Below are 24,688 nucleotides of genomic sequence, written 5' to 3'. Positions count from 1 at the left end.
GTATGTTGGTCACACCATGAACAGCTATTAGCAATTAGTGACAATGAGCTCATCTACCTACCTCCCATCATCAGATACTGTCGAGTGGAATGTGTAAACACAAAGGAAAATGCATTAATTATAAAACACTTAGTTTCACAGCAGCAGCAGTATTATAATTTTGTCACAATTTAATTAAATGTTGCGGCTAATTACCAGTACATCAACACAAGCCTTGGAAAAAAAGGAAAATGTTGAATTGGTTCAATTTACACAACATAATAGTTTTAATCAGCCAGTCACAGTACTTTGTATGTTCAGTTTTCAGCGGCTAATTGTAAGCACAGCAATTTTACAATATGGATGGATTCATTTAATCCGTAATGTTATTACAGTACGTGCGTATGTTTTATATGTGATCACGTTCAGCTCAAATGCACAGTTCTTAAAGTGCATGGACAAATCCTGCGGCATTGTGAATTACTGCAGTGGGAAAATTTGCCTGAATCCACAATAACTTGCTACAAGTGTTAGCTGAAATCAAACAAAGCAGCAGCTGCAAAATCTGCACTGCTACATCATTACTCTTTCAGCATGCAGACAGCATCTGCAAAAGTAGTAGGAGAATACACTGATGAATTAATTTGACCCTTTTAATGTTAAATCATATCTCTCACCAAAGGGGTATCTGTCTGTAACCTGTTAATCTGCTGGAGTGTAACTGAACAGTATGTACTGTGCTGACTCAATAATGTTTTACACTGACATATAACTGCATTTTTTCAGGTGAAAGCCAGCTACATTTACTGATATCACCAATATAAACCTACATTTCTTTTTGTTTTTAGGACATGAATGACTTCTCCCCCATCTTCAGCCAAGGCCTGTATAAGGGCATGGTGGCACCCAATGCAGAGAAAGGAACAGTCATCACAACTGTTTTTGCTGAGGACCAAGACCCTCCCGTGAGTATTAAAAAATTACATTTGTCACACTTCAAATGTCTGTTTAAAATACGCAATGTGTACAACATTGGTGATTCAATTTCAAAGCACATAAAGCATGTTGACTGTCTGTGTCTGTAATAAAGGTAGCAGAGATAAAAGGCCTTGCTTGGTGATTTTTCCCTCCTCACTACATGTTGCTCTCAGAACATCAGCAAATCTCATCCGTAGCATTTGACACAATACATTTTAAAAGATGTTTTCAAGACTTCACTTCGGTGCTCTCATTAGAGCTACAGCGCTGTGTGTACTTATTGTAAGGGAGTCTTGTTTAGCATCCTCACTTGTATGAGTCATCTACCAGTTGCCTCAGACAGCATCATGTTTCCTCACTCCCCTTTACCTGACTATTTCTGAGCAGGTTCTCCTGGGAGTGGAGCTATGAAGATTTTTCTTCCTTTTTTTATGGATTCTCCAAACCAAGGAACTAAATTACACAATGCGGAAGAGAAATTGTGATACCCTGTTGAGACTGGAAATTATATGACTAAGAGGAGGCAACACGGGAGCAATGGAAAACCTTTTTTTGGTGAGGTGGGGATGCCTTGCTTTAAGTCTGTCAGTAGCATAACATGTATATTTAGGATAGGAAGTCCTGAGAATGTTTGGTTCCACGTCATTCACCTCAGCTGAATTCCTTTTATTTGCAGTGCCACCCACCTTAATATTTTATTGCACTTGGTGCGTCAGCAGTCTTGCTCACATCCTCTCTTTCGTTTTGGTGGTGCTAAAGAGTTTTTTTTTCTTCATAGCGACTTCACCAAACCAGCTTTTTCTCTTATAACACACTGAGTCTTTTTTCTTAAAATTTTCACAGTGAAAAAAGGGAATAGGAATCCCCCAGTGACCCCCCTGTCTTCCCCTAACACCTTTTAGTTCTGAATGCGTTTTTCAGAAAAGTCCTGTGTGGCTGGACTTGATGCTTGTTATTAGTGGCCCTCCTGCTGGTGGGATCTCACCAGGGCTGGGTGAGCTTGTGTACTCTCTGCAGCACATAAACGCTGAGGGATATGAATGCCTGTCAGTCCCAGCTGTGGGTGGTAAAACATCTCTATAGTGCCACAATGACTGCTGTACATCTCACTTTCCCTCTCAGAGGGATACTGTCCCTCCTCCTGCTGTCTATGCAGATCTACAACCATTGTTCTTATTGTGAACTTGTGCCTTGATTTTACCCTAAAATATTCCTATAGTTAAATATTTTACAGTATAAAATATCCAGCAGTGCTGAAGCACAAATAATTGGTAGGAAATCATCATTATGTTACCACCACAAGCAAAGTGGCAGCGAGTGAGACATGGGAGTGACTCTGCAAAGTGGTTTGACAGACAGAGGGATTAGATTTCCTAACAGAAGCAGACTAACCCTGTCTCTTATTGACCTGGATTTGGGAGCTCAAAGCATTTTATTGACAGGATGCCTGTCATAGACACCTCTGGTGGAACAGAGCTTAGTCTAGTGCTTGCTAAATACACACACAGATGTGTGCACACACACATTCACTCTCTGTGTTACACAGGCTCATAAAAGCACACCAAGAAAGAAAAGACTCTCTGTTGCTTGTAGTGTTGATGTGATGAACATGAGCCATGCATATTTTGTCAGAAGGTTATAATGGTGTAGACCATTCCTGTTTTTTTTTCATTTTGGAAAGAAGTCATAATATCTATTCTCCTGTACCTTGGGAGAAGTGATACTAATGGTTTATTTAAAAATGGCGGTATTTTTGGCTGTGCCACTCTACCCGTTAACGTCAATGTTAATATAACCCTGAATGAGACAGGAGATCACCATGGAGATGAATGTTCTAGTAAGACACTTATTCTTCAGCACAAGATTTGCAGAGTTGTTTATTTGTGACTGGAAATGAAAGTTTCTTTTTCTTCTGCAACGTTGTTCATCACAGCAGGGACAGTTTCCTGTTGCCCCTTTTAGAGATTCCCATGTATTCACTAGTCTTTTAGCCACTTTCACATCAAATCATTTCACAAACCTACCAAATTAAATCGTATAAAAGTGTTGGCTTTGCTGTTTTACACACTCAGATCAAGCCATGCCATTGTGTTGTACTGTCTCTGACACATCATTCAGTGCTTCTGAGCTTGTTGTTTAATTCATGAACTGATTTTATACAAAAGAGAATTGGATAGAAATACAAGCAAAAGAAAAAATACATTTGAAAATAATCTGTCTTTAAAATGTTGCTCTTGGTTACAATAAGGAATAATTATTTTAATGCTAAAGTCATAACTGTATGTCTGCAATTTCATCTGCAATGTTAATGACACAGTGAGTTCACTCCAGCACTGGATATAAAACATTCATAGTCTGTGAGTTGAATGCCAGACAAGATAATGTGTTGTACAGCTGAAAATGTCTGTAAACAGAGACAGACTTAGATGATACTATAACTATAGTACATTCAGTACTTGACTCACGTTTGAACATCATTTCTGAGCGACTGAGTTGTTGCAAGAAAATGCACTAAACGCACTAAATTGTGCAGTGTGCTCAGAACTACAATACAGTTTTGTGATGTGAGTGAGGCACAATCATTGTCTTATCATTTCACTGAACATTTTCTTGATTGGTGTGATTCTGTGTGGTCCTGATATTCTAGGGCTAAGTGAGATATTTCAAAAGGCAAACTGATAATACAAGTGGGAAGAAGAACTAGAGTCTGGCTGCTGTTTCTAAGTTGACTACACTATATGTTTAGACCTGGGCAAAGCACTTTTAACCATCTCTGCTGCCATCACTGTAGAGATCTTGCCACCGAAGCCACTGTATCAGATTCTTCTGTGGGAGGTGTTTTTTTATTAATGATTCTGTCCTGACATCTTTTCCATTACATGTTCGAAAACAAGTTGAAGAGCTTTTAGAGACGAGGGCCTTTTTTCTGAGAATCCCCTGAGTGAATTCACTCAGATAGTTTTGTAACCTCTTAGAGACACATTTGTGTGAGTAGGCCTCCCTAGGGATCCACTACAGGATTTACCTCTCTCTAGCCCCAGGTGTCCCCTGGGGAACAAAATCAGTTCAGGCAAGGGAGCAGAACTTCAAAAAAGCTTATTAAAAATCAGACTGAATTTGAGGTCCAAAGGGATGAAACTGGCATAAAATAAGCTATAGAGATGATTAGTAATCAGGAACCATGATTAATCTTAATCAAAGGGTCATATTTAAGTCTAGGCTCTCGCTAATGAATCTAAGTGAGTTACTCTGGAGGCTAGAGGGGTGAGTTTAATGGAGAAGTTTTTTATTCAAAATGAAAGGGAACACGAATCAATGAATAACAGTGAGTGTATATTAGGCTGTCTGATGAGGAGAGAGCAGAGAGAGACATTAGGGTAATTTTCCAGGTTACACAGAGAGAAGAGCAACCTTTTCTTACTTAAACCACTTCAGCTCTGTCTCATGATGAAACAATCAAATGTCACAATAATACAGTTGTATTCCTAAGCAAATAATATTGCTATACCCTCAAGGTTTGAATACATTTTGCAGCACCTAATTACTTTGACACACCCTGTCTCCATCTTCGTGGCTTCATTTGTAAAATGTGAAAGGTGGTGTCCAGATAAGTGGATTGCTATTGGATTGATGCTCGTCTTTCTCCTTCCTCCAGGGCACTCCGGCCAGTTTTGTCCGCTACAGAGTAGACCTGGACCGGTCACCTTACAGTGGGAGCATCTTTGATGTGGAGGAGGAAACTGGAAGAGTCATCACCAAGGTCAACCTCAATGAAGAGCCCAGTGCCACCTTTAAGGTTAGTGGCGGTGATTATGGTGACAGTATAGCGGTGATAAGCTACTGCTGCTAGTCAGTGTGTCACTTCCAAGTTATTAATGTTATTCTGTTATTCAGTCAGAGACACTAAAAGTGAGTCCAGGAATTGTCCATTTATAGTGAATGGTTATACAGTTAGATTTGGCAGAAAAGGATCTGCTCTTTGAGGGAGGAGTTCTCAGGGAATCCCAGCTAATTCCCTCCTTACATGAACATGAAATCTTAGTTAAATCAATAATAGCTAAGATATAACCATAAGAAGGAGGTTGGTGGTGGAGGGAGCTGATAGTGAGAAGTATCAGGCTATAATGGCCCCGCTGTACACCTGCATAATTATTATTGGACATTAGCAGTCAGCTGACAACCGGTGGTTGTTAAGCAAATAAGCTAATGCAAGCATGGCTTCAATAACTAATAAAGTAAGATTTAATTTTGCTAGATTTTAATAAAAAGGCAAATTCAACTTATTTTAAGAAAAGTGTGATCAAAATACGTATATTAGCTTTCAACATTTGACATGTTAATAATAATGATGATGGTGGCATTAAATATACTTGATGATAAAGCCATTATAATATAATCATAATCATCATCAGGATCTCATCCTATATCACAAATACAAGAAACTCTATCTACTTGTCATGGTTGATATTTACTGGTCTGTCTTGCATGTTTTACTGTGATATAAGTTGCAGTGAAGAACAGCGGGTCAGATTTGTACATATTGGCTTGTTAAAATCGACATTTTTATGGCATTATTACAGTGTGTCCTGAATTGTCACAGTGATCATGCCATTGCTTCTCTTTTGTATGTGACCAGTGATATTGACCTTTCTTATTGATTTTTTTAACCAACAGGTGACCTTTCATCTGTAGTTGTAAACAGTGGACCAGGTGCTGTGTGATATTAGGTCCTAATTTGTCGCTTACACTCCCATGTTGTCTGTCTACCTCTATCCTGCCTTATTTCTCTCCTGTATTTTCCTTTGTCTGTTTCTTTAAACATTTGTCTGTGTTTATTCTTTTTCTGTCTATCTCTCTGCCTCCATACTCCCCCTGCTTCCCCCAGGCCCCATCCTCCACACAGTTTATGAATGTAGATCAATACATTCATACTTGCTCTCTCGGAGCATTTGCAGGCTGCTCGCCAGATGCTATTTTGCCAGTCAGTCTTTATTAGGATGCCGAACATGTCTACAAAAAAATGCCTGGCAACCGCAAAAAGGGAATTATTTGTGTAGTGAGTAATAGTATAGTATAAAAAGAATAATGCTTTTGTGCTTGCATTTGCATATGTGTTGCTTATGCGTGTTCTCTTGTCCACTGCAGTTGTTTGTGATAGCATATGATGATGGGGAGCCGGTCAAATCTAACGGCACTTTGGTGGAGATCACTGTCCTTCAACCTTCCCGCATCCCAATCTTCACCCAAGAAGAGTACAGGTACGTCTCCCTGACACACTGTTGATGCAGCTGCCTCTGCTTGTAAATTCACACATCAAAGAGCAGCTTAGGCTGTAGTGCCAGACAGAACGAGACTGGATGCTGGAGGAAGTGGACAAGGTATCTTAAGAATACCTTGGCGCCCATTTATATCTTTGGTCACATCTTCCATTCAGCTTCTGTAATACTTTGATTAATATTTAATCACTTGGTAAATTATATATTCTACCTTGAATTGCCGCAAATGGCCATGAGGTCTCTATTCCTCATGCATTTGTTATTGTTATTTTGTAATAAAGATAGTATTATTGTGCTCTTGTTGTCACTAGCCCAGTTTTGATTCCGTGCATCCATCTTTGTCATGCTCTCTTTTCCGTACATGACTGATTAATGAGTTTTGGGTATAAATATGCATTAGAGCTTCGGGGTAGATGCTGCAGATTATCACTGCTGTAAACCACATTTGTTTCTCTCTGAGGGCAAAGCAGGACTTCCCTCTGGGTTTATTAAGAGACTCTCTTGACAAGATTAAGCGTTTAGACTGTTAAACTGGCAGAGAGAGATGCAGGATGAGGGAACATAATCTATACTGCTCTGAGATGTCTGGCTGCAACACATGTGATATACGGCTGTACTGGGCCAGGGCTGGGTGGAGTTTGTCTGTACTGATGATACTGTGACTCTGGAGGAGGCCAAGAAGTCATTTATAATTAAAAATTAACATGGATTATTAACACACCAGCTGAGGCTGCTGTGATAAAGCTTCCATGAGGAGTGGGTACCAGCATTAACAGTTGCTGTCTATTATGTTGTGCTGCAGTGGGTACCTGTCTGCAGTGTTCAGGAGATCCTAGCCAGACTGTGAAGCTTTAAGGTCTGATGGCAAAGTTGCCTGGCACAATGCAGTCCCTGGGAGCTTAAAGTAAAGCTTGTTTTAAGTGGATTGATTTACCAGCTTGTATGTCAGTCAAAGTAGGGAGTCTTGGCAGACTATCTTCTGTAACAGAATTTGATGCCTTTATGCATAAGACAGGGAATGTAAGTCCTGCCCAGCCTGTCAACACATCAGTTGAGGCGCGTGTCTTTGTTTGTGCACAGATATGTCTTTCTGCCCATCTCACTGCCTTTTGTAAAAAGTGCCTGGTTGAGTGTGTGTGTGTGTGTATTTCCTTATACAGATGAGTGTGTGTGCATTGAATACATCTTTTGTAATCCAGCACTCTGTGTGTGTGCTCACGTTCTCCTGTTGCTCAGCATTATTCAGTGATTGATACACAGGCACAGCAGCGTAGCCATTGAAAGGCCATTGATTAACGCTTTGAATGAGTGCTCTGTCTGACGCACACATGGAAGGTCGGGGCCATAGTCACATACCTCTGTAGGGTGTCACATTGATGATGCCAGCCATACACAGTGGCAGGTCTGCTGTAAATTGTGAGCCATGAAAGCATTAGCCAGGTGCTCGAGCCTCTCCTGCTGGACAAGGTTCTCTCTAGTGGAGAGCTTCCAATCTGCTCACTCTGCGATGAACTGTCTCTTCATTCCTCGCCTCTCTATCTCTCCCCATCGTCCTCTCCCCGAGGAACCTTCTGAACACAAATCACTCTCTAAACGTCCACAGAAGATCTCGTCTGTCTCTGTGAAGGCAGTTAGTTATAGCAGCAATCAGGTAAGCTATGCCTATAGCTCCAGAGCACACAATTAAAACAACTCTGCAGGGCTTCGGCTGACTTAATGATTTCTGCTCCTGCTTTATGGTTGGTCCCCTCCATCTGTCAGAGGGAAACGAGGGGCTCCCAGTCATTGTTGGCTAAAATAAATGGCTTATACCGTAGTTGCTACTGTAGCAGCATGTTGCCGCTTGCTTTTCAGAAGGTTTAAGCAAAACACCTTGTGTTGTTTCTGTGGAAATACAGATGTTGGGTTTAGAATTTCTCAAATATTTTTAAACCCGCATTAAGTAATATTGTAATATAGTAATATGACTCAGTGAAAAGTTTGCTTGCAGTGCTGAACCTATGGAGATTTTCACAAAACTCAGCAGCTTCACACAGCTTTGAGCGTCTTAGCTCACTGTTTTAGTTCTCTACACCACAAATAGACTATATGAGTCTACCCGCCCTCATGAACCCCCCATATAATACTGCAGGCAGCCAAGCTGAGTGCACGCTACCTGCCCAGCATGAAGTGAACACTACATGGTGAATAAAGTAAAAACAAAAACTGAGTTAGTGGACCAAAGAGGAGAGTAAATATTGAACTTTCATTCGTCAGGCCAGAAATGAGCCCAATGGTCATGTTGCTCTGTTTCTGCTGCATGTGTATGTGCAAACATATTAGCTGTGGCAGCTTCATAAGCCAATGGTATATCATGGCTACCATCGGGTTTCTTTGAGTTTGTTTGAAAGTCTTTCTGCCCCTAGTAGGGCTGCATGATTCTGTAAAAAATAAGAATCATAATATTCTGAATATTCCAATTTAATCTCCCAATTCATAGGAAAAAATGAAATAGAAATATTAATTTCATTCTCTTTTGTCTGTATCTCGCCAGAGACACAACAACTCTTTGACTGTGACTAGTATTTATAAGTAGAGCTCACATTTTCTTACCACCATATTTATAGCAATCCAGTAACAACACGTGCCACCCAAATAACCACAGAGTTGTATCGACAACTCAACCCCTGATGTTCTAATCGGAGCTATATCTTCGGCCAGGTGATAGGTCTACTCTATAGTCCCCTTCTGCCTATATCTTATCAGGTAGTTTTTTAGGGCCGCGATTGTTTCATCTTCATCTGCTGCAGCTATGGCAAGACTTCTGTAGTATGTAAGTATGTATATGGTTTTAATGGTCATCATCATCATATTTCTTTATTTTGATTGATTTGTTGTTTGTTTTTTGTTACTTTTCTGTCTTTTAAACACAGTAAATTCGTTTTTTTTTTCTGCCCTTTTCTTGTGGACTTCATATTCCTATTCTTGTTTTGATAAGCAGTAGAATGAACAACATGAACTCAACAAAATCAAATCAAATCTAATCTGATATTCTAGTTGCCCAGAGTTTGCCATGTGATACCATTTGTTGGGTTGGAGCGCTTGAGTCGATGCAGCGGATCTACATGTGTATGAACGAGGTTGCATAGATGTAGCATTCGCAGTTGTGATTTAAATATGATCCATTATGCAGTCCTACCAACTAATAGTCACTTAATGTAGCTAACTAATTTTGTAATGATTTAATGGCTTGTGATGATGTTTTTTGTATTTTATATTAAATATGTGAATAAATTAAAGCTAATGTGCATGAACAAAGAGATTACGTTTTGGGCAGATTTAAAAAAAAAAAAAAAAAAAAGAAAAAACATTATTTGGAGCCCTATCATTAAACCACTGTGAATGGTTCTTTTACATGGAACTCACGGACACAACCCTCTGGGGAAGTCTTTAGCACTGAGCACATGGGGTGGGAATGAATATTTATTTTCCCCTGCGTGTGTGACTCAAGATGAGGAGGGGTAAGTTACTATCTAACATGGTCACACTATGCAAATCCCCCCTCTTGTACTGAGGCTACTTCTCTGGCCCGATGTTGCAAACCTGCGTTCTGAGCAGTTTTCCGTGCTGCTTTTCTCCCCCACAGCACTTCCCCTTCTAAATCTACTCTAAATCACATGAGACTTTTGCCTCACCGCTTCTGAGTATGTCATTTTGCTCTCCTCCTCCTTTCACAGCCCCAGCCCTCACATCCCCTGAGTTTTTCTCCTCAGCTTATTTCTCTCTCTGTCAGTTTCTCACTTTGTCTTCCCTTTGCTTCTCACCTCACTGTACAGTCAGTAGCCCTTTTTCTCCTTAGCGCGGGGGTCAGTTTCTCTCTGTGTGGGTTTGTGTGATACCATGTGCATGTGCTGACACTTGGATTTGTGTATTTCTCCATATTAAGTCACTTGATTGACTTTTGTGCTCACTGCAGTTAAATGGTCATTAGTTATGTATTACTGTACATTAACCTCTTTTGGCCCAAATGTATCTTTGTTTTGAGCACCTGTTACCACTGCAACATATTTCAGAAGTTGGTATTTTGCTGATTGAAGAGAATATCACGTGGGAGTGAAATGTCACGCCATTATTTATTCTCTTTCCAGCAATTCACTGTTGTCGCAGACAGCAGATGTTGTGCCATACCTGTCGCATTAATATGCGGTCTGGCAATCCTGAGAAGAGCACTGCAGCCCATTATTGAGTGATGCTCTTAGTTATACTGTTAGCATTGTAAACAGTATCAACATTGAGTATTACTACAATCAACAACATGCTGTCACCACTTATCCTTGCCACCCCACTAATTACACAATTAGTGACAGTATACTTTAATGACAGCGTAGGTATTTTGTTTGCTACTCCACACATACATGCACATTAAAACAATTTCTTGGTTTCAGCTTAAACTCTTAAGGGTGTCTTTTGTTTGGATGAGAGATGGGACTTTTCTCAGCCTTGAGACATGGCTTTTTCCTCTTTCTCCATTAGGCATTGTTAATCTGACCATTAATGTGAGTGTCAGTCAAACTGGAACAGCATGTCTCTTTTTTGCAGATTCTTGACGTTCACAGACCATGTAGACTGCCTGTGTACTTTTTCTGTGGATGTCTGACCCCAGCGTGACGATTGATTTAATGTTCTCAGGGGTCTGACTCACAATTGGCTGCACAATACCTGAAGGAGATAGATATCCTGTAGCTTGAAATACCAGCCACACTGGACTCCACAGCTCTTAACCGCTAATCAAAAAGCGATAAATTGTTCGTAAAATTAAAGAAAAAATGTATTCCAGAAACCGTTGCTATTCATCTTAGAGGAATTAAAAGGAACAACTCAACTATGTGCCCTCCATCACCTGTCCCTGGCATCTTAGTTAGAGAAAACAAGTCCAGCCATATCACATTTCCAATTCAGACAAGGCTGTAATTCTTACATAATTAGGCAAATGGCATGTCTTCAAAGCATGCAGCTCTTTTATTGGCAGCCCTCTTGCAACTGTTGTTTTGACGTGGATACAAATGAGAGTAAACCCTGTAAACCCTACATATAAAAGAACAATCTCGACCTTCTCTATTTCTGTCTATCGCTCTGTCCTACTATCCTTACTTCCTTCCTTCCTCCTCTTAATCACAGCTATAAGGTTTGGAGCACTTTCACTTCTGAAGGGCATGATTGATTTTCAGCCACAGGTTTGAATCTGCTGCCCTGAGCCATGAACTTCTAAGCACCAGGAGTGCACTGACCTTTCACTTGTCTCTGCTAAGTAGGCAGGCATCACTTGGCTGTCTAACAGACACCAAGTCACACTCATTGCACACAATCCAAATATCAGCTAAAGGTCGATGCTGAAAGCCAGGGAAGAAAAGCACTATGACCTATCATTAAAGGCTCACACTAACTTTCCAGATAATTATCAATAACCATAAACAGTATGTATGGATACAAGCTATCTAAACCAGTGCATGGTGCTGAATAATTATGTTGTTTGTATTTGGATTTCTGAAATGTTTGGTCAGCTGTCACATTATCCTATATTACTGAGAGTGATGGTGAAGCAGGACATTATTGCATGAGATGTTGTGTAAGCTTTGGTACAAATGAAAGTGCTCCTCCTACACCTGACATGTCTGCTCTCACCGTTGCTTAATTTTTGTGACATGCAAAAATTTCCCTCTATAATTTCCCAAGATTTAACAGAACAAGGGATGATAAGCAACACGACAGAGGAAATGTGAGGGACGAGGGGAATTTAAGGATTTTATTTATTTTCTATTTAAATTTCAATGTCTATGACAAACACATCACTCGAATATGAACCTTTCTAGCCTCTAATGAACACCAAATGGGGGACAAGGGAACATAACATTTACGCACTATAAATAGTTACAGTAAACAGTTTAAGCCACAATATTGCTTTGCTCTGTACGATTTAATAACAGAATTCATATTTGATATATGAAGTTATGACTCCCCCATGAATCCTGATGAGTTGGTTCTGACCAACTACTACACAGATCATTTATAGGTAAGTCAATGTCCCTGGCTCTGCCTTTTGCTGGAGGAATCCCACATAAGGACACAGACAACAAACAGGACAGAAACTAAACCTGCTGGTTAACAATTAATGTTTTATGATGTATGAAACAGTGTGTATTTGCAAATGACTACTATAAACATCTCCTAATAACCAAATAAAGGTCAAATTAAATGGTTTGGGAAAGCACAACTCAACCTATGCACCTAATGCCGTGTTCATGTTATGTCAGAGTTATTGTAATTATGATTCACATTCACGACCACATGCTCCATAGTGAAAACAGTTCATGCTGATTTTTCCTGCAGCATTCTGCTTGTTAGAGAGTGCTAATGTATTTCTGTCTGTGAGGCCTCCAGGTGTTGGTGTGGTAGAATAGATCATTTGGGCAGGAGCAGTAATTTGACAGTAAAACATGCAGGATGGCATCAGTACCTTCATGGCACTGTGTGATATCACATTGCAAGCCTCAATGGCTGGCCCAGTTTGGAAAACACACTCATCCACCAGCGTCCAAACATTCGCTGGCCAGGTCTCCTCTTGTGTGCTAAATGACCCACTGGATGATATGTGAAGTGATGTCCTGTGGGCTGACATGGCTAAGTTGGCACAGAGTGGTACCACTGTCTGGCTGCACAGTAAATGTTGTTTCTCCAGCTTTGCTAATGTTTTCCATCTTGCCCTCCAGAAGATATTTTTGATTGAATCCACTTTCTTTCTTGTGGAACTCAGAAAAATGGCTCCCCTTGAATACAAAAGAAATCCTGGGTCTGGTGAGGCAAGATAAGTGATCAGAGGAATAGCTCAGGGAGGAACATGATCAGACGAGGGGTTGTAAACATTTTTTTTTCTTGTTTTATAGAACACGATAGTTTATTGTGAATACTTGCATTACTTCATGTCAGAAGTGTTGGATTTCTGAAATGTTTGTTAGCACCAGACACATTTTTGTTAAATCCTCTTAGGAAGTGTGAGTCAGGAGCTCATAAACAGTATGTGCTAATATATGTTAGTGTTGAATTTGCTTTACAACTGAGAGAGCATTTGCTGGAGGAGGTGATGAATTGTTCATTTGTACACACATTTTAGGAATTTGAGGAAGCCTTGATTGGTATAGATAAAACGTATAATAATAGTTTTGAATTGAAGTAGCTCGGGATAATGTGATGTTTGGAAGCTGCAGGGTTTTCATGTTTAGCATAAGCTGTGCAATGCAGAGAAGCTGGAAGGACAAATTTACACTTAATGCATAACAAAACATTTTTAGACGAGCATTCGAGGCAGAATCATTTTGAAATTACCCCAATCTCCTTTATTAACAGGACAATTGCCTTGTCTTGGTGTCTCAACAATTATGAAATATTTTGAAATACATTGCCAATTGAAACTGATATATAACAGGAAGAGGAAATTGAATAAGTTATACATCTCAATTAAACACTTCCTTTGGTCTTGCCAAACATAACCTAGAATCTTTACAGTTCACCCTTCCTTCAATAACACACTACAGCTCAGACTCTAAAATAACATTGCATTAAATGAGGGCGGTGCACTCTTTATCTCAGTGTGAACTTTGATTTTAATGGACTGCAATGTTTGAAAAAGGAAAATACATTATATTGTAAATATTTTTAAGAACTAAATTGCATGTTATGAAAAGCAATATCAACAACATGATACTGTATTTACAGATGGCACTGGTTTAGATTATTACAATACAACATCTGGAGCTCTGTGATTAAATGCAATTCTGAATTATTCAGCGAGTCATTTTGAATGCTAAATACACTCATGAAATTTGAAAACCTATAGTATAGTAATGGGAATTACCGCTCTTTGAAGGGAGCCAGATCTTATGGCTTATGGCTGTCTTTTTTCCTCTTTTTTTTAGATGCCTTGGGTTACTAGGCTTATCTGTGAAATAATCACTAGGGTATTCATAGGGTAAGATTTGGATCTGATTCAAACTAAGACATCCCACCAATATAATCTCATTTTGCGTGTACTAGGTTTAGCAGCACTTTATAGCAGGCACTATAGTCACAATTATTTGTATTGCCAGACCTAATGTCAATGATCTTCATTGTAAACATTACACAAGGTGACGCCATATCCTTCTGCTTTGTCAGTAAATTTACGACTTTGAATTTATTCTCTGTATGAATTGTGTTATGTAAATAAAGTTGCCTTGCCTTGAATGCAATTCATGCAACACTGTGACTGGCTGGTCCTCACTGTTAAGGGGACGTAAAGGGGAGTGGATTTAGGGCAGGCATGGAAATTTGGGAACAACGATAAAAATAACGTCTCTCACCAAGTACGACTTGGTTCCCTACGTTCATACCAAAGAGTCGTTGAAGAGAATCGGATCGTTCGCAAACATAACATCACCACTATAGTAGGATTCAGGTTAAAAGCATATTTCCTGTTTAAACCATGATGTGTGACTGAGTTGACTTTGCTTTGGCTGTCAAAATCTGTATCTCTATATTCACCAGTGTTTTTCCTTTTTGTCTGCTTATGTTCAAGGAGGAGCTGAAATGCATTCCCTATGTGTAATTTAGTTCAAGTCAGAGGAGTGTATGTTTGTCCCTCTCCGAATTTGCTTCCAGGCAGGAACAAACAAGTTAACACCGGGGTGACATAACAGCTAACTAACAAACTCTCAAGCACATATCCACCTCAACAGTCATCGAATTAGGCTGATTCATAATTGCTGAACAAAATGTGCAGTGTAGAAGTCAGGCATAGTTGTGCTGCAGCACATTTGCAAGTACATATTCATGGACATTCACACACTGTTTATGATGATGTTTGCTAGTGTGCACATTAAAGTTAAATGTCTCATGTCTGCCTTTGTTGTTCAAGACCAGAAGAGACTTTAGCAGAGACTTGCACTTATACCTCCCGGCGTGTCCATCGCCGCTTGTTCACTCGGTGATGCAATGCATGAACAGAGAGGGAAGGCGAGGTAGAGAGTGAGTCGACACGGTAACAGCAGCCCCTGTGGCGCACGACGAGGTTTATACGCCTCTGCCTTGTCTCGTAAGCATCACTCCGCCATAGGGCCTGGGGCAGAGTGCTCGCTGACACCTGTGTGACGCCCGCGCTTCTCAGTGGCGTTCCATTCACCCTCTCTCATGTTGACACCAGGACTCTCTGCTGCTGCCTGTAGACATGTCAGCATCTTCCCCTTCCCTTTATCTCTCTGTCTCTCTTTCTCTCTTTCTCTCTGGATGGGTTTTTTCCTCATCTGAATATGAAAGGAATGAAAAGTGGCTTCGACCCTGCTCAGTAGAACACGGTATTGCATTATGCATAATTGACTCTTTGAATTCGCCTACTACTTGACTCTTGAATACACAACTTATTTACCTTCTCTGGTATCTTCAAGTCCCAGTATATCAGCCAGCTCATAACTTCCCCACCTAATTATTGGATTTTATTAGAGTGCTTGTGCTTAAGTAGCTGTTTAGATCTAAGACATTTTATGTGCCTACAGTACTATTACTGTCTCTTTTTCCGTCAGTCTGCCCTTCTGTCTATCTATGTATCAGTATCTACTGTATCTAACCTTTCTGTCATCCTTTCTGTCTACTTGTGGATACACCTTTATACTAATCTGCACACTTCATACACCTTCACACCCCCCTTCGCATTTCTCAGCAGCTTACAACCCTCAGGCAGAGCCACTTTGTAGGGGAGTGATAACATGTCAGTTCTGCCTCTTCCTGGCAATCACACCATGCAGCCCTGCGCTAGCTCCACACAGACTTTCACACCGCACTCACACTCAAAGAACAACCCGAGGAAAACCTATAAGTGGGCCAGCATGGGTTATCCATCCCTGCTCCAGACCAGAGTTCTAACGAAGCTCCACTCACCAAAAGCTGAAGGCTCCGAGAAAACATAGTGTTTTGAAATATCTGAGAAAATGCCCAGGATCTCTGCAGAAAGTCAGTGGGCCTCATGCAAGAACTACTTGTGCAAACAGATTTGTTCTTAACGGGAACATACGATTTAGGAGAATTTGTCACATTGACCAATTTTCTGATATTTAGAAAGAACAAACAAAATTCACAAGTTCAGACCTGTCCAGACGTGTTGCATGAGTCCAGATAGTCTGCCTCTCTCCACAAGGGAAAACCTCTTACTGTTTGCACACCTTAATGTGCATAAATTAGGAGTTTAAGTTGTTAGAGAAATAAACTGAAAAGTAAATAACTGAAATAAAACTAAATTAGCGTTCTATTCACCATATCAGTATGACGTGCATCATGGCTTGCCAATTTTCCATGTTTATTTGGTTTGTTTGCCTTTGTTTGTGGATTGAATAATGTTATTGCCATATTTAGGCATTACAGCTAAAGTTCAGTGACTGCTAGCAAAATTATCTCACTACGAAAGGCCTGTCTAGGGGAACATCCTCTTTTGCACCCCATCCGGCACTATAGCATTAACATTACATTAACAATAACATTACCTATATTCTGTCATCTATCTCCGTGACTGTCACACCATCATGGACCTTTAGAAAGCCATTTTTAGCCTCTAACTTTATGTCAATTCTACTTCTATTCATATGTTATGTTTCATTTGCTGATTTCCGACAGCAGAACTTGAAGCTCCACGGTGTGATGTCCTTCTTTTTACTCTTGGGTAACATTTTAGTGAATGAAATTTGCCCACATATGGAGTGGAACAAGTCACCTTATATAGCAATTTGGAGGTATCGATTAAGCTACTTGGAAATCTTTCTGATAAAAGTAAGAGAGGTTTAGGAGAACAATACCAAGATGTTCTTGCATGAGGCCCACTGCCCTTCGCTAGATGAATTTGGGGTTTCAGTGGCTTATGTCCCAATTTATGTGTGGTCTGATTTTGAACACAGCAAGGCTCAAAAAGTAGTCTCTCAGGTTCCACACTGAGGCCCAAATTTGTTTTTCTGGCTGCAGTAACCGCCAATGATGGGGTGAGCTTAATGCTACACACGAGGCTGATACTACCTGTCTTTAAATGGTGGACACATTTTAAGTACATGTAGATTCAGCAGGGACTAGTAACAATAGGGTTGACAAAGATGATTTATTGCATAACCATTTTATAAGCTGACCAAATAAAGAAACGAAATCCAATAAAATTATACCTGATTGTTCACATCATTGACCATGAGTCTGGTTTGAATAGTCACACACCAGTTGAATCTGCGCTCAAAACCTGTATCATAAAGAGAGTTTGTGTGTGAAACTTGTATTAGTCTCAACCACAGCCACTTAGAAGCAAGAGAGTTGTTAGTGTGTTTTGAAATTAGCCTCATCTGGCCAATGACATCCCCACTTCTGGGCTGTTAATCTCCAGAACAGACATTAGACTGCTAAAAAGTATATTAAAAGTAAAGGCACATACATTTAGTGACAACCATTGTGTCACCCTTGATTCCAATGAATGGCACATTTATGTGACTGATATAGAGTCACATGTCGAGCCGTGCTGCACCTCAGTGTGCTCACATTGTTCAAGGGCTTACCTCTGTTTTTGTCAGCCTGCTCCTGAGCCTAACAGGTAATCTACTTACGTGAAGGCCACATTAATGAATTGGTTCCCATCACTGTGGAGCATAGTGAGGTGTGGTGGCTCTTGGATGCCAGATAGCAATTATTCAGTGACAGCCCAACAGTACACCTAGAGGGAAATTGAACAGAAGTCATTTAGTATTATCCAAACAACACATCAATCACGTGTCAATAACAGCCCTGTGTTGTTCGTGAAAGGCTTTGTGAGTACGTTTAGTTCAGTCATTTCATTGCAGCATATACTCAACAATATTGTGTCTCAGGGTGGCATGCTATATCATCCTCTGTCCAAGAGAATGGGTAATATTTTCCAGAATTATTCTCAACTCGAGATGTCCTTGGGGAGTGTTTGTCTGCAGAGACAGTAACTGTAGCCTCCAGGATGGATAGAAAGATCTGTTTTCACTCAATGTCCTTCAAGAATGTAGTTTGAACCTCTGTTTGCCTCTGAAACTTTGGGAGAGATAAACACATATTCTATATAGTGACTGTTATACCTGCCAGCTGTCTAAAACGTTACTGAGTGTGTTGTTTTACTCCAGTGAGCAGTGAAGACAGTGTCATTTATTGTCTCAACACTTGTGTATCCTTTCAGCAAATGCACTTCTCTCTTTCTGTGTGAATTAAGTTCTTCCTACTGTTCATCTTCACCCGGGAAAGTGGTTCAATCTTCATTGTGGAACCTCTCACAACTGCAATCCTCTATGAAATAACAATCTACCCAGAAGGGAAACTTAGGCTGACCGCTTTGGGTAATTTTATTATTCATGTAGAAAATGTGTTGGAACTGAGGGGTCATCAAAGAGTGGAGAGATGAAAGCATTGAATAACATGTTATAAACACGGGCTGGAGGCATCTAATCGCCTCCAGACTGCCAAGATAATGACTACTCCCCAAAATATCCTGTAACACTGACATTGACTGCATAATACAATCTGAATGATTATGGTGTGAGCGTTACTCCCACTACGTTGTTACACATTTCTTACAGCTGCTGTCAATAATAGTCAAACTTTGAATGAAAACCGCAAAAGAAGGCATACCACCATGCATGCCCAAACGCATAAACACACCCCTCATATGCAGAGATGAGAGAGTAAGTGAGAAAGCAGTCGCAGTATCACAAGAGGGTGTCACAGTGAGATGACATTATCAGCTTAAATCAGCCCTCACCGACACGCCGCCTAGACAGGGTTCCCTGCTATTTATGGCAGCTGTACTTTCTGTAGAGAGTGGTGACAATCATATCTGCTGGATATGATTACCCACTTGTACCCCTGATAGTCAAGCATAGCCATTAACTGTTACAAAGTCTCACTTATCAGGAGAAAAACACTCAGATCTGTTCACAGAACAATTTGTGTTGCATTTACTATCAAATCTTTTGTTTAGATGTGTTTTTTATATCTGATAATAACAGTCTGTCTGGCAGTTAGAGTTTGGGTGAAAAGGTCTTTTTCAACTTCAAATTCAAAGAGTTCGATGAATTAATGAAAAATGAGCAAGTAAAAAATCAGTTATGGTTACACCCTCACCACCATAACAATACATTTTCATGTGTTTATCAATTATTTCTTTATATTCTAGTCTTAAGCAGCTGATCCTGGTCAGGGTTTAAGCGGCAACAGGACCAGCTGAGCAGCCCAAACATGCTTTACCCCAGCAACTTCATTTCAGCTCCTCCTGTTTAAAACCCCAGTCCTCTCAGGAAGCTGAAAGATCTAATTCTTCCATAATATGCAGGGAATCACTGAGCTCCTTGCTTCATCACATAAAGTGAGACCAGCCACCCTGTCTCAGTCCAAGTAGATTATTTATTTATTTAAGTCATATGTTTTTTCCCCAAACTGCATTGTGCTCCCTTAGAGGGAAATTGTTTACTTATTCATTAACCAGGTAGGAAATAATGTTCTGTATTGTTATCTGGAGACTTGAGTAAAGGGAATGGTAAAACAACTGCAAGAAGTGACAAAAGAAATCATAGAAAAACAAAATAATTGGAACAATAAGTGGCGAGAGATGTTGTAAATTATTATTTATTTAAACAGATTTGAAAAATACACACCCAGTAATAACCCTTGACAACAAGACTCTCATTCAAACTGTGAATTCTTAAAAGAAGAAAAATAAATATTTTTACTTATAAAGAAAAAAAATACATATATTCAGAATCACCACTAGACCTCACTGTTGGACAAAAGCCATGCCTCTTGCAGATTGTTCTTTCCAAGATTATCACAAAAATGGTTAAATGACTTACCAAACATTAACACAATCCCAGTAATTAATACCTACTCTGTTCTCTGATAAGTCTGCAATTCTTTTCATGCATTAAGTGAGAATTCAATGATTTAAATCAATCCCGCCTTAATCAGTGTGAATTCATTCTTAACATATTTTCTTATAATGCACGTAGATGTTGGATGCTAGACTGTCTGCCACTATGTCGTGCAGCTTCATTGATCCCTCAAGTCTTGTCGTTATTGTTTTGTCTTATGATTTGTGTTCTATGTCTCTCCAGGTTTCCTCCAGTTAGCGAGCTGGCTCCTTTTGGTACACCAGTGGGGACTATTCTAGCTGCTGCTATGAATCAAACCATCTTCTACTCCATTGTGGCAGGAAATGAACTAGGTATGTGCTGAATACCATATACCATGCTGTCAGTTAATCCTACAATTCATTCCAAGTGAATGTTCTTTAAAATGCAATATGGGTTTTTTTCTCCATTCATACACACGCTCTGTGTTTGAAGTACAAAGCCCTCTCTTTCTTTTTTCTACAAAAAGAAAAGGTACTTTTGTGCCTTTTGTGTACTTCTGTTGTTCTCTGACAACTGCAGATGTCCATAAACCAGATTTCCATCACAGTAAAGAAAACTGAAAAAATATGTTTGCAATCAGATTTTAAAATACTCATGCAAAAAGCCCCCACATTATTTAGAAAATTGAGGAATGCATGACATAGCCGTAGGTACTGTTTGTCCTGTCTTTGTCTGGAAGTAGAGAAGACAATTTTGACATACTCTCAGCTTTAGACTAGCTTTAGCTTTTCACATTTGTTGGCAAAGTCTGAAGAGCATAATTACACCCTGGGAGAGAGAGAGAGAACGCCAGACAGGTGTGAGGTTAGCTCAGGTGTTTGAGCCAAAAGTAGGAGACGTACCTGTGAGATGGAGAGAGCAAGCAGTGTAGAAGGAAGCAGGCAGTCAGTATCCCCCTCCCCACATGCACCTCAAGTGCTCCTGTAGTGAGCTATGTCTGTGTTATATGGAAACAGTGAGAATTACTTTTCCTTAGATACTCCTGGAAATTGCAGGCTCAAGACCTAATAAGAGTTCTATAAATCTACCTCCATGCCCCTAGCAGTAATATTCTCAGGGAAAACAAAAGCGTTCTGAAGCATGACCTTTTTAAATAGCCACAGAGGAGTTGAGATCTGTCCATGCCATTGAAGGGGGGGGGGGGGGGGGGGGGGGGGGGGGGCTGGATGTATTTTTGTGATATTTCTTTTGTCAGTGCTCCAACTATTCATTCAGCTGCAAAAAATATTTTTTTTAAATCCGTCATTTAGACAGCCTCCATTAGAATTCATGCTGTTTTTCTGTTATTCCCTTTTTGTCCAAAGGCTATTTTTTTCTTGAGCACTGCCACTCACTACAATGTTCATTTCAAATTTTCTATAGCACATGTGTGAAGACTTTCAAATGTTACAGGATCTCAATAAGTGAACTCTTGGCCATGACGAGAAAATATCCTGTGAAGGAGTATACATTTAAAACAGTTATTATACCCGCAGAGTGGAATCCATATAGCTCTGATCAGAACACTATGTAGTTAAGAGAAAGGATGGGCTTAACTAACCAGTGCTTCCATCCATTCTGTTGCCTATGCCTTAGTTTTGTCTTTTTCAACTTTCTCATGTGCTCTGACTGTTTGGTTCCAGGTCACTTCCAGGTGAACAACAAGACAGGTGTCATCTCTACAGCTAAACCTCTGGATTATGAAAACGTGACCAGCTATGTCCTCAGGGTCCAGGCAGACTCTATGTTGGTTGTCATGTCCAACCTGCGTGTGCCCTCAAAAAGTAAGAAAGAGCTGCCAATAAATTGGTGAATGTGAATGTGGAGGTTGAGTTGTGTTGTAGGAAATCAGGGTTGAAATTATGTCTCATATGATTCCAGGTGTTGCATTTATATTTAATTATAATCCTTCACTGTGACAGATTATGTTTAAATACAGTTGTAGAAATCGCAGCCTATTTTCATCCTTCATATTTATTTTCACATTTACCACAATTATGTAGAGCTATTTTGCATTATATGTTTGTACATATGTGTGGATTTGTATAAGATTAATTTTGCTTTTTAAGAGCCACGCTGAAGAAAATGTCAACAGTCACAGAAATATTAATCACGCTCACTCGCTAGAACCTCATAGGAACGCATCGGCGACATCAGATGTGCCATTAAAATAACAGCATAAATACAGTCAAACACAGAAGCTCCATGATCCTGGTTTATTAAAGTATTATTATACACATTTTACATAACAAATATATGGCACTTACACGGGCTTCAGGTTTGGATCAAAACAAGGTTGACAGTTGTATAGCTACTGTTTCTTCACTGCACGGATCCATTTGTTTAATTGGTGGCAGGTTTGCTGCTGCCTGTGATTTGTTGTTCACTTTCACTCTCCATTCAGCGTCAAGCTGATTTTAAATTGCCTAATAATAAAATATGTGGTTTTCTTGACCAGCTCAGCAGCTGCTTCTCCAGAATCTGCATTGTTGATCATTTGTTAGTCTGCCTGTTTGTCTGACTCTATGTTTGACCACTAAGGCATTTTCATACATTCGGGCTAAGATGAGATGTCATATTATTTGAGCAATCATTTTTTATTCATTTTTGGAATTACTTAATGTTTTTGAAATGAGAACCTACACTGCTAGACCGCTTGTACTATGAAAATTTGAATATGAACATGTAATATATGTATCGACAGATTTGACTCTCGTCTTTCATTCATGGTAATTAGTAATAATAATCTTAAAAATATAATTCATCTCTACCTTCAAAGCAGCATATCAGTCCAACAATATCATAAATCCTTAAAAACATGTTCAAATTCGTCAAAAGAGTCGAAGCAGAAATAGCCCATTTGTTTTAATTTAGGCAGACCTCCCCCAAAACGAGGCTGGGTGACAAAACATTAATCATAGCGAAGTCTCGGTTAATGCAACGCCTGTGTGTTCCCATTCAAAGGCCTCATTGTGCGTTAAAACAAACTAGAAAGTACAAAGTGCCAGCCACTCGAAGGTGTGGCTTAAAACATGCTGACAAAGCCTCTTCCTGGCTGCATCACGCTGCCTCCCCGATCTCTCTCCAAGAATTCAGCATCTTTCGTGTGTCTTTGTAGTCTGGGCGCAATGAGTTGCACAAATGAGGGTAATACTGCATATTTTCTGTCCTCAAAGGCGTTCATGATGTTGCATGAAAACTGATAGAAGTACTTTAAGAGAGCTTGAGAGGGAGGTTCAAACTTCATACCTCATACCTGTCAAATTCCTGGCATGATTGTCAGATTGCCTGAGGTTTGAGACACTGTTTGACCATCCGAGAAGCACTTTGTTTGACGCATAGTGAGACCTTCAGACTGCGCTCTCTGATAACTTCAGCTGGAATATCATTAGGCTTGTTTATGGACAATTTACCGACAAACTTTTTGTAAAATGATGGATGAAGTGCTAACAAAAAGTTGGGTTCATACCTCACTCGCGATCCATTTAAGCTACCAATGAATAATCAATGACCTACTCTACCTGCCTGTCTCTCACATACTAATGACAGTAATTACAAGTACACAATACTCAGGCACACATCACTTATCTGATGGATGTAAAGTAGAGGACTCTTTCTCACACAAGGGAGAGAGCTTCCCTGGCATCTACAGGCTGACATCCTCTCTTGGCAGAGTGTAGAGAAACCATTTCTTTTCTCACTGCTCTCATTTATATTATTGTAATGCAGATCAGGGCTCAATGACAGGGAATATTTTTCTTGTCATTAATGAGTCTTTATTGAGTTTAAATTATCAGAGCATTACTGGACTGATTTGTCAGATAGATTTCTCTCTCTTCTCCCTGTTAGGACCAGTGCACTGTATATGTACGCACATGGCTAATATGAACACGTGCGCGCATACTCTGACATTCATATGCACATGCACACATATAATAATCCAGAGTAAGATGAAATTTATTTAAACATGTTTTCTAAATTCTAATGCACTCTGTGTGTGAGAGTGAGAGGGGGGAGACTGTATTTATGCTTTTATGTCCTGATACTCAGAGGATGGAACATAGCCACTTTCTACAAAGAGAGGGAAGAGAGAGAAACGCAGACCTCTTTTCCATCCCCTGGAGTCCTCCCTCTGTGTCTCACGCTACAGCTTTTGTGCCCATAATTTGATGTGCTGTGTTTTTGTTTGTCCAATTCCCCTGGTGCATCCTTAGCTCCAATGCCACATGACGTTACATTTTTGGATGCCACCAGAAGAAAAATGGTCCTTGACACTGCATATTTTTTACCTAAACTGCAGTGTTGGAAGGATTTTGCGCTGTACATATTTATGCTGTGCATTGCACACTGTAGGTGTAACTGTAACAAATTAGGGGGACAAATGTTTATACTCAAGATATGTGTGTTTTCCTTTTAAAGGGATAGGATGAATATTTCAAAAGCCTCACAAAAAGACCATTTAACCAGCAAATCAAGTATTAAAATATCACATTTTCCACCTCCTTTCCCCATTTCTTTCTCACA

The 24,688-nt window shown here is 39.8% G+C and overlaps 1 protein-coding gene across 1 annotated transcript in view; it reads left to right on the top strand.

Moving 5' to 3' along the window:
- Positions 1-24,688, top strand: part of LOC139294580 (protocadherin-15-like) — a 134,432-nt gene that overhangs the window by 76,993 nt on the left and 32,751 nt on the right. The window contains exons 22-26 of the mRNA XM_070916497.1: positions 828-944; positions 4,613-4,753; positions 6,103-6,215; positions 20,387-20,496; positions 21,808-21,948. Coding sequence (XP_070772598.1) covers positions 828-944; positions 4,613-4,753; positions 6,103-6,215; positions 20,387-20,496; positions 21,808-21,948 — 622 coding nt within the window. The remainder of the gene's footprint in view (positions 1-827; positions 945-4,612; positions 4,754-6,102; positions 6,216-20,386; positions 20,497-21,807; positions 21,949-24,688) is intronic.

The sequence above is a fragment of the Enoplosus armatus genome, chromosome 12 (assembly GCF_043641665.1).
Source record: "Enoplosus armatus isolate fEnoArm2 chromosome 12, fEnoArm2.hap1, whole genome shotgun sequence".
NCBI classification, from domain to species: Eukaryota; Metazoa; Chordata; class Actinopteri; order Centrarchiformes; family Enoplosidae; genus Enoplosus; species Enoplosus armatus.
This window is presented reverse-complemented; position numbering and strand designations above follow the sequence as displayed.